Genomic DNA, 11588 nt, shown 5'->3' with positions numbered 1-11588 from the left:
ATGAAATTGTTTTTTTTTTTTTTTAATAATTCTGGTTTGAAATGTTAGCTGCATATCAGTATTTGGTTTAATTTAAAGTGATCACTTAAAGTTTGGTTTTACAGCAAGTTGTTTACTAAGTTCATAACTCTAACCCCTGACCTTTGCTTCCAGAAGTTATCTTCTTTATATTGACAATTATTTAAAAATGCAATATTGTTTGCTGCTCTCACTCTTAGACATTAAATAGACTTTGTGTATTTGCTATGTTGTATCTCTGTCATGCATCATCATTAACTCCTGGCTTTGTTTCATTTCTCATCTGCTGTTCGAGCTAATTAAGCTAAAGAAAGGAAACACCCATGAATCACGTGTTGATTGACAGCCGAACTTGCTCCTCTCTGCCTAAGAGAGGATTTTTCTCGGCGACATCCCCTCAGCAACAGTCAAATGATGCGTTCACGGACATTCTGTAAACATTTACTTAATAACTTATCCACACGTCAAAAAATGAACGCATATTCAGTGAATTAAAAAAAAAAGTACATTTATTTTACAATTAAGCAAAACTTGAACTTATTTTAAAAACAGAAAATATGTGCTTGATTTACAATTTCCTAAAGAGAAAAAATAAAGTAATCTCTTTACATTTGGAAACCAAACTATTTATATCAAATTAATGTACATTATCCCAAAGAGAAACAATGAAGTCTATTATTGCCACTGTGTTGAGTCGCTGAAAGAATAGAAATTCTCTGATCTACAGCCTTTCGTGGAAATATGCATGTATAATTAAGGATACCAAGGTTTGAAAACATTGTACTTTCAAAATGATTATTATTTTTTTTCCAGCTGTATGGTGCACAGTGCTGCCTCCTTTCCCCCCCACCTAACTCAAAAAAGGCTCCTACAACTGAGCAACTAGTTTAAGTTAAATATGCGTATTGTTTTTATCAATTATTTTTACTGTCTTTAAGACTCAGCTGTATCTCTGTAAAGCACTTTGGATTTGTTTTTTTCTATAAAAAGTGCTCTACAAAAAATGTTTACTTATTTATTTACTAAATCAGAACAAATAACGTTATTGTAACTCAAATAATAAATGTTACATGCTAGCTGGAGTTAAATTAAATCTGAAATAGTGCTTGTCATACCCTGAGAATTTCATACATTTCCTTATTTCCAACCTGATACAATTAAACTACAAGGATTGCGTGCTTAAACAAATTACCGTTTTCATGAATAGCTTTGGCTTCAAGATTATAAAAAAAGCTCATCTCAATTCTTCCCGACTTGACTTGTCTCTCAAAAGCGTTCTATTATTTTTTTATTTTTATGTTTTCACCAAATTGTAGGCTGATGGCGGGAACACGTTTCTGGCCAAATTGTATATTTCTGACAGTAGACAGGGTCCGTGAAGTATCGCTCGACTTCCTATGGCCATATTTGGGTTGGCATCGGGGGAGCGGAGGGGAAGCATTTCGAGAGACTAATAAGAGCTTTTGTCTGTCGTCTATCTGAGGAAAAAGACCCAAACGTTGTTTTCTCATAAGTTGACTGCGTCACGTTCACAGCAAGGAGCGACGTCCTGCTGCACCGATCAGAGCTTTGATTGTTAGAACTCTGACACACGCAACCTTTGCAAAAGAAAAAAAATATATATATATATACCACACTGGAAAAACTGTCAAGAGACGCAGGTAAGATATATATTTATATAATTTTTACTTATGAAAAAATATAAACACTGTTGGTCAAGCTAGATTATGCACTAGTTGCTCTTATGATTCCTTAATTGCGAAATGTGACCCTGAACGTGGCACCTGTTGATTTGAATTAAGTTCCAGATAATTTCAAATCAGTCATTCTTGAAAGAATAAAGTTCTATTAATGTACCAGTAACAGTAAAATAATATAAGGGACTATGTCGAGGATAACGATGTCTTACAAAGGAATTTGACCTGTCAGACGTTTTGTGTTAAGAAAAATAATGTATGTTCTTTATGACTGAAATATAAGCAGAAGTTCCCTGTATGTTAAACAAGAAGGTCCTACCCATGGAAACCTAATCAGCTGGCAAGGATTGACTCAGACTCAAGATTGACACAAATAATAAAAAAAAGGGAAATTATGCCAACATAAGGAAAAAAAAAACTAATTAGGAAAACAATAAATATGGTAAAGTGAAGAGGTGAAGATATGGTTACAGACTGAAGACATCCTGAGTTGACTGATGCACTTGATGGCTCGTTTCAGAAGCAGTGCTGTGGAGAATCCTGTGGAGGTCTCTCTCACTCTCTCTCTATATTACACACACAGGCACACACACTCACAGAGATCACAGCTCCAACTGTCTTACCCCAGAGACAGCCCCAGCAGTTCAGTGCTTTCAATTTACCTGTGCTTGCCTGTATTGACAATAATTACATGCCCAGCTGATTAAAAGGGCAATAAAAACTATTAGGTTTCATTATTCGTCAGCTGAATACAGGACAATACAGATTCAACTCTGCGGAGCGTAGTCATCACGAATGTCTGTGTTTTGCAGAAATCTTCTGTGGTTCATGATGTGTCCTTCAGCACAACTCTCAGCTGATTTTCTTCAGAAGCAGGCTGGCGCAGGTCATAGCCTCACTTCAGGCTGATCTGTGCGTCCTTGCTAATTAATCATTATTATTATTATTACAGAGCGAATGTGTGCTTGTAGCTCAAAAATCATTACTTAAAACCACAGCTTCCCTACATGTGTTGAGTCATGACAAAAAAAAAAAAATAGTGGGGGGGTTATAGTAATGCAGTACAACTGAGTTGCTTTGTTCAGGCTGTAATTACAGCCTGTTGAACAGTAGTATGACTTCATCACATTCTTCTTAATGTGGCACAGTGTCTGGTGGATGCAAATTGATGTTTTTGTGTAAACTATGGAGGTGGCTTTATTGCAGAAAAACTCAATGTCTGCTATTTCTGACTGGAGAGGTAGTTTTGGAGTGTTATCAAGCTGACAAAAGAGTGTATTATTGGGGTATAATAAGCAAGACTTTGTGCCATTGTACTAGTTGAGCATTTTTTTTGTGTGCAACTGTCAGTGATTTTTGCTGCTTGGCTGTGCAGCAGAGGCTTTTTACAAAGGCACACAGCCATCAATTCGTGGAATATTCTCTGGCAATCAATTCTGAAGCCAAAGTGCCTGTCATGTGTCTTAACAGCGTAAGCTGCTTGCAATAGACCGGTGTTGTGCTTTTTTAGCTGGTTATGGATTATGTGTTATCCACAGGTGGTTGCAGTTAACGATCCCAGTCATGTCTGCTCTGTTTTTTACATCCCTCCGTTCCTCCATTTGGAAAGCTTATTAAGGGTTCGACGAAGACCTGACACTGTGATCCGTTTAGCCTATGAGTCCCTAAGGGCCTGCCGCATAATAACATTAGTGGTCATTGATAAAGCTTTTTGCTCTATCTTAAACCTCATCAGGAAACATCAGTAGCAGTACAGAATAATATCCTCAAGGTTATGATATGATTTGAATCTGTATCCCCTCTGGCTGGTGTGCGAAACAAGGTCTTGAGAAATATTAAGGTCCTAAGTGAAAGTGTTGCTACATTCAATTACATAAGCTGTCTGTATCCTTTTCTTGTGGAGGCTCAAAGGAATGTATTAAATGATCTTCTACCTGGTATTCATATTGATTTAAGCTATTAAGACTCACACAAGGACACGTGTGCCTGCATGAAGCCGGTTTTAATAAATGGATGTAGAGCACATTGCAATGACGATCTTTATTATTTCTGCCTCTTTAGATGTTATATGAAAGCGTAAACAGTGAATACCTTAGGTGTATGATTTATTCTGAAATATTCTCAGGAGTGCCTGGTGTGCTCATAAAAAAACCCCCAAAAAAAACTCTGCACCTTTCAAATCATTTGATCTTTTTGTCTGTTGAACCAGGCATCATTAAACTTGTTATTTATGAAGTGTGCGTTTGGATAAACACATTATGACATAAAGGGGTTGTTTTTTCATCCTTCACAGAATTCCATTTACCTGTATTTACCGGCTCCTTTCCCTCTACTGTTACCATAGAGACACTCCATCCCCATCAGCAAGTCGACTTTGGTTGCAGGGCTCATCGGCTCTCTTGCAGGAGCGAGTCCGGTAGGCTAGTGCCCTCCCTGGTTTGACTTCGGCACCAATGTAGCGAGAAAGGCATTTACTTAGCTTTGACAGTGTTTCCCTGGAAGCCCGCGGCCCGACCGAGGCGGCACGTCGCCCCGTTTTGTCACTTTGCGTTGACGACCGAGACCGTGTGAAATCCAGCTGGGAGAAATCCACCCCTGTAATTGAAATGAGTTCACCTGGGAGACAGCTGCAGCGCCGTGCCTGGAAGCTGTCGCAGTCCGTGCATGTGGAAGTGATATGAGAAGCGCTGAGCAGTTATCACTCGGCCCGTGACACCATTGTTTAAAAGTTGGGAAGCGTTTTCGCTGCTCAGCGCTCGCAGCAAACATGCCTCAGGTATTCCTGGTGCATGGCATTTAGATATGTGATGAAAAGAGCAGAGAGCTGGTAAATAGGAGTCACTCGATGGAGCATGAAACATTGAACAGTTGCTCACCTACAGTGACAAAATCCACATAAATATAGCCGCAGCACAGCTTGAAGGTGGTGGTGCTTATTCTCCCATGCGGGACTTTGATGAGTAGAAGCATGGATTCCTAACAGTTTTTGTGAATATTTTAAATGACACTTTTGATTTTGACTTTACAATCTCAAGTAAGACTTTTAAAATAGTTTCTTATCTTCTTCTCTTCTTTTTTGCACTGTATATTATCTTAGTTTGCACATTTTAGCTGGTTTCCGTGCGCCATAAAGGAGTAATTGTGGAGTTGGCACAATGCAGCAGCCTTTCATCCTGGCTCATTGTGCCAACAGAATATGGTTTGATGCCTCTTAAGAAGAAGCAAGCTCACCCGAGAACAAGATTTGTGTATGTGCAGAAGCTCTTTTCAACACTAACAAACAGCTGTTTTTTCTTTGTTGCCAGTTCTGCAATATAAAAAACATCTCTCTGATTTTCACTCTTGACATCCAATGAGAATACTTTTTTCTTGTTCTTTTTCTCCCTCTGACATTTAGTTTTGTTTGGTGTCAAAATCTTGCACAGATGCTTCACTAATCTTCAAGGTGTGCTTCAAGCATTGGACATTATGATAATTTGATGACAATTTAACTGCATCTTGGCATTAACTTAAAACTTTAAAACAAAACTGCATAAAAGAGTGCTATGGCTTAAGTATCCACTTAACTGCTTGTAGACTGAAAACTGTAGTTCTTAAAGTGTTAGTTTGAGAAGAGTGATCATTCAGTATTTTTCAGACTGGAAACATTTCCTAAAAGAAAAATCTGTTTTTTTCTGTAAGTATGAGAAAAAATATTGCACCCTTCTTTCAGCCAGCTCCCTGGTGGTTCCATATATAGCAAAGGAAAACACCAATCTCTCCAGCATTTTTGTCTTTCATCTCCTCAAAAGAACTGTAAATCATAGAAATAGTTGGATGAAGATTTTTTTTTATTTTTTGTGTATTTCAAATTGTAACTTTTCAAGCTTTTGGTGCACCATGACATGATCAACAAACCTAAACTCAGCTCCACATTATGCACTGAAGCCAAATTTTCCTTGGCTCAAAGCCAACCAGACACAAACTTTATGTACGATTAGAGAGGAGATGAAACATTTAAGCAATGTTGCTTTATACCAATAAGGTCCTGGGTTTGAATCCCTATGTGGGGATCTTTGTATGGAGTTTTTTGTATTTCCCTGCTGTGTACATGGGTTTTCTCTGGATACTCCACACTTATGGAATATTCCACTGTCTTCCTCCCTATTAACGTAAACATATTTGGTTAATTGACCACTATGAATTGCCAAAAGGTGTGTCTTGGCCATTGTCTCTGTTTTGCCCTGTATTGGATTGGCAACCTGGCCAGACTGTATCCAACTCCCCATCCATTGACTGATGGACATAGGTACCAGCCCGCCCCCCACGAACCTGCAAGGATTAATCTTGTGCAGAAAATCAATGTATGGATTGATGTCTATATTGGTTCTTTGTCAGAACTATCCACCTGTTTTGCTTGAGAGCAGACAAAGTCTGCTAGTGAAATACGCCATTCCTGTGCTATGTTTTTTCATCGATATTTTTCCATATTTAGAAATGACTTTATTTTTCATTATGCAGAGGAATAAAGGTGACCCTGCACAAAAAAAAAAAATATATATATATATACAATCAGCTTCAAAATGTAGCATTCAGACAACTTGCATAAGCAACTTGCAATCGGCAGCTTTAAAAATAACTAATGTTTAGTTATTTTGTTTTGTCTTTGTGACTCATCAGCAACCCATGAGACCTTCTCTTAAGCATCTCATGCAGGGCATTTATGCTGGTTGGTTTTAAACCGTTTGTGTTGAAATTCAAATTCTAAAATGCTTTAATGGTCCCACAGGGAAATGAAGTAAATGTTAGAGGAGACAGAGCCAGCCAATGACTGAAGCTGAACTCAACTGATGAAACATGCACACCCCCACAGACACGCATACACACTAGTTGATGACATTAATTAAGTCAGGGAATCATGGGCCTGGAGTGAGCAAATTATACGTTGTATTGTATCTTTAATATAAATATATATATAAACACTTTAGCAAATAATTTTATTTTTCTTTGGACATTATCAGACTTGGATGAGAAACCTGCTATTGAAATACAAGAAATATCCAGATTTAAATCCATCGGAAATTAAGTTTTTGTGACCTTCAGTGGGTTTGCTTTGAACTTGACGGAAGTGACAACATGATGAAATTACCAGAAATATAGTTATTTTAATAAAAAGCCACAGTTGCAGGTGTAAAATGTACAAAGTAAAACATTTCTTATTTTCTTTTCCATAAATGTCTAAACTTTTCTTGAACTTCTTTCAATATGTATGCTCCTGCATACAAAGGCCCAGCAACTCATTATATCTGAGTTCTCAGAGATTTATTGTGTCATCAAGGAAGTCAAGAGAGGTTTCAGCAATCTTATTTTCTCTAACAATGATTTTGTCATTTACACTTTTAAACAGCCACTATGTGTTACTCCAAGTCACGGCCATCATAGAAAAGGTTATATAAAGTATAATTTGAAGATCTCCAGTTTTTGTCAGATGTTCATAGTGAACAACACACTGGTATTGTCAATAGAGAAGAACTAAAACCTGAGAACTCATAGTAACTTACTGTATGCATGTCAGCCTCCTAGCTAGACAGCAGACTGTTTTTTGGCTCAGACAGTGGTGCATCTTGTACCATGAATTTTGGACTTTCTCCGAGCCAGAACTCCGAGCGCATTCTGCTTTCCATTCTGTTGGCTCAGGGCTCCAAATGATTACGCTCAAAGAGGCCAACATGTTTCATTTGCTGGATCCATTTGGTGTAAGCACTATGCTATTAAATAGGCAAACCTAAACTGTGCCATTCAAAACCAAGGGAGAAAAATGAATTAGCGTCGCCTCTAATATGGACCACAACAACAAGCACCCTCTTCCTACAAGCACACCAGGCTAATTGTCCTCAAAGCCACTGACAACGCTTCATGGCATCATTTTCACATTGACGCGAAGACTTAAGCTGTCATCTGTTGAAAAGAGTAACTGACTGCAAGCCTGAGTGTGTCTGGCTGTCTCTGAAAACAACTACTCCATCAATCAACTCCCGTCTCTGTTTAGTCTTTGTTGCATGTTTTTTTGTGTGCGTGTTTTGTTTCCTCTGTTTTTTTTTCTCCCTGCTGCTCGCAACTGTTGGAGTTTAAAAAGACAAAAAAAGATGCAGAGTTAAGCAGGTGGTGCTTGTTAATAGGGCTGTTAAAACGTATTTGCCCACTCGCAGCTTTCGTCTTTTTTTTTTTTTTTTCCTTTTCTGTCCTGCTAAAATGTGACAGATCATCAAACATGTTTTGATATCAGACAAAGATATATTGAGTGAAACCAAAGTGTAGTGTTCAAATGATGATTTCATTTACTAAAGGAATAGCCATCCAACTCAAAAATAACAGAATTTGAATCTGATTTAATTCCAGACTTCTACAAGGTCTCTTGTTTTTTTTGTTTTTTTTGAGACAGTCAGAGGTAGATGTGTCGTTTGGATAAATCTTCCTGCTGTTTAACTTGGGTGCGCTTGAACTTAAACTCAAACTTGATGGCTTGATATTCTCATATCTGCTTGATATGAACATGCTATTTCTGGTATGATTAAAAGAATTAACTGATAATAAAAGTGAAAGCTGCTCTCAAATTAAAGTCCTTCCCTGAAGTCTTGCAAAAAAAGGTCATAAGGAGGAACTGCAATCAAAATGAACCTCATTTTTGTTTGCTCACAGTCCCTGTTCTGTGTAGAGCGGCATATTCTGTCTCTGAAAACAACTATGTTCAGAACTGTGGTTCTGAAAATAAGATACGACTGTTCTGTTGTATAAAACATCTCTGCGAAGAACAGTTTGTTCCATTCCTCTGTGTAGAGTAGGGACTGTGAGGTCATATGATTTAGACATGCTTAGAGGACTCCAGGAAGCCAAAATGAAAATTCACTTTGTGGCAAGTGGTTCCGAGTACGCCAACTCCGTCTCTGAGAATTGCTTAGTAACACATTGCCAATCTCTCTGAGGTCGCCTAGTAGGCTCATGTTGCTGTCACGATAACCCAAGAATAACTTTCTCTGCAATGATTGGATGACATTTGAAAAAGAGAGAAAAAGAATTTCACATATGTTGATAAATAAGATAGAAATTAATTATATAACTGCATTTTTTTCTCTAAATATATGTTTTACCTGTGTTTATAATAGAAGTTATCTTTATCTTTTGTCACCCAAATCCGATATCTGTAGTCAACATGTGCACAGTTAAGAGGGTTAGGTTTTGTTCAAACACATACTTTCAAAAGTTATGGTTTTGCATAATAACTCAAGATATTCACTTAAAACAATCTGAACTTTTAGAAAAGATAAATGCCCCTCTGGTAATGGTATGAAGTTTAACTTGTTAGACTCAATAGTGAGTGATGCTCAAAGTGAACAAGTGTCCTTCTTAAGTATAGAAGTTCCACAAATATTATCACTAGAGTCTGTGTTTGCACAGGATATATTAAATCTAATTTTAATTATACTTTAATAACGAGAAGTAATTATTTCTATGTACATATAGGATTACAATGTCATTTCCGTTATCTTTTGTGCATTTTCTCAAAACAAACCACTTGCCAAAAAGCTTTTCCATTAACTCATCTGAGCGTATCAAAATTCATCTTTTAAAGTGATTTTTACTTTGCTTTTTTAATGATGTGTTTTACATAAATGGCAACAATTATTGCTTTAGAGTGTCTCTTGTCTTTTTTTTTTTTTTTAAAGTCTTTACAGGATATATAAGATACTTTGAACTTTAAGTGGAAATTAATATTGTCCTGAATCTTGGGGTTGCTCAGTTTAAACAGAGAGCTAAAAAAAGTTATTATTCATGCTCTACTCAGTTAAAGCATAAAAACTGAGAGTATCTCTACCTAACTTTTTGTATTAATTCTGACAAATGAATGAAAATAAATGTCTAGTTAGGCTGATGTCTGATTTTTGTCACTGGTGTCTTTGCCAGTGAAACATGACGACACTGCTTGACCTGAAGAGTAGTGTGCTAAGGCAGGTCCAGAGGAGCCAGTCTCTGAGGACTCGGAGGGAGGCCCCGCCCACTGCCAGCAGTCCCCTCACACACTGTCCTCCTGAGCCCTTACCTCGCAGGTGAGTCACTGTTGATCACACAAACACACATCGACACACACGAGATGTTATAAAATGTCATCCTCTCATCATTTGGTCTACAACCTCAGATAAACAAATTATTAAGCCGAGTCAATATTTACTCAACATTACGAAGCTGAAATTGAAAAGTAATGTGTAGAAAAGCTGTTAAACTCTAGAGGACATCTTGCAGCAATGATGATTTTAAGGTAATTGCCTTCTGTCCTAAATTGTGGGAGAATTTTGAGCTTTGTTGCTTCACAGGTACTTCTTAAGGACCATTTAAATCACGACTTATTGTAATTTTAAATGTACTCTTTTCATAACAGCTTTGAGTTCTAGCTTTATAATTGTAATGTCAATAGCTTTTACATTTCATGCACCAAGTAAAACCAGAATGACTAGATGTGTATAATTGTTTTTGTTGGGTTTTTCTTTTGCAATTTATGTTCATATAATACAATTTGAACTAAACAGTAACACTTTGGCGAAATACATTGGTAAGATGACTGACAACTGAATTTATTTTCACTTGCAAATAATGTCTTTACTGTGAAATGATGGATCCAAAACCTTCCTGACTGATAGGTCCAACAGATTTTCTTTTTTTAACTTCAATCAATATTGCTGTTGTCTTTGCTTTTTATCATCATGGTAACAGACACTCGAATGCTCCAATCAAACAGAAACACAAACCTCTTGCTTTTACATAGTTAATTGAAGTTGACGATAATCAGTGTTTTTGATTGAAAACACCTGACTGAATCATAAACCTTGCTTAAGATTAAACATAAGTGTTCAGTCTGTACAAATCTATATTACTTTGTCTAAAACTGACAGCTACTGCTTGACTTATTATTCGCTTGATTGTTCCCATTACGGATAAGTAATAGCTTCGCTTATGAGATTCTTTTTTTTGTGAAAATAAAGCGCGGTCAAGGCACCTCAACAGATAATCACACGTCTTCTTTTTTTTTTTTTTTTTTTGTGAAAATAAAGCGCGGTCAAGGCACCTCAACAGATAATCACACGTCTTCAGAAATGGCAGCAAAAGCTGCGAAGTAATAATTCATGTTTGCTATTCATTTGTTTTCCACTGGCTATGTTGCCGAAGCTACCGGTCATTATTTCTTGCTGGCACAATGTGATAATATATCACATTTATACCTAAGCCATGGCTCACTCTGAAAAAGCCATCCAGACACAGACTTCCCCCCTGTGACACATTAACCACACTGTTACATGCACAGACAGGCTCTTCAGGGATATAAATGCTGCTTGCTTGTAAAGCAGCTTTAAAACGTGGTTCTGATGTCAAAAAGCTTCCCGGATTTATTTCAGTGATAAACGTGGCTTCTCAGATCAGGGAGTAGCTTACCAAGCCGCTATTATTTTTAAATTCCTCTCAGTTGTGAATTTAATTATTCTGGTCATGACTCTGCCAACGTTGAGGGGATCTTCAAGTAGTTTCAAGAAAAATTAGGAATTTTTAGGGTCTAAACTCAACCCTAACTTCATGATAATTCAGACTAGAAAGGCAGAGTGTATTCTCCACTTCCATGAACACAACAGACCACTAGTAGCATGATGTTCTATCTCTGGTTTCTAAGAAACTGTGCTAGCTATTTTGTTGGCCACTTGGGTTACGTAGAAAGCTTAAATCGGTTTTGTTTTCAGCTTTTGCTATAAGATAAGAAAATTCTCACTTTGGATTTTTATTGTCCGTGATCTGACCTCGAGCGAACTATGTGAAAACAGCTTAGATAGATTAAGCCAGGGGTGTTAAACT

General features: G+C 37.2%; 1 protein-coding gene across 1 annotated transcript in view; it reads left to right on the top strand.

Annotated features, from left to right (window-relative positions):
• Nucleotides 1–1431: 1431 nt before the first annotated feature.
• baiap3 (BAI1 associated protein 3) overlaps nt 1432–11588 on the top strand; it is a 43824-nt gene continuing 33667 nt past the window's right edge. Inside the window, exons 1-2 of the mRNA XM_007560470.2 lie at nt 1432–1679; nt 9657–9799. Of these exons, the coding sequence (XP_007560532.1) occupies nt 9663–9799 (137 nt within the window). The 5' untranslated portion in view covers nt 1432–1679; nt 9657–9662. The remainder of the gene's footprint in view (nt 1680–9656; nt 9800–11588) is intronic.

The sequence above is a fragment of the Poecilia formosa genome, unplaced genomic scaffold (genome assembly GCF_000485575.1).
Source record: "Poecilia formosa unplaced genomic scaffold, Poecilia_formosa-5.1.2 Scaffold115, whole genome shotgun sequence".
Classification (NCBI taxonomy): domain Eukaryota; kingdom Metazoa; phylum Chordata; class Actinopteri; order Cyprinodontiformes; family Poeciliidae; genus Poecilia; species Poecilia formosa.
Note: the sequence above shows the minus strand (reverse complement) of the source record. Positions and strands in the feature narration are given on the sequence as shown.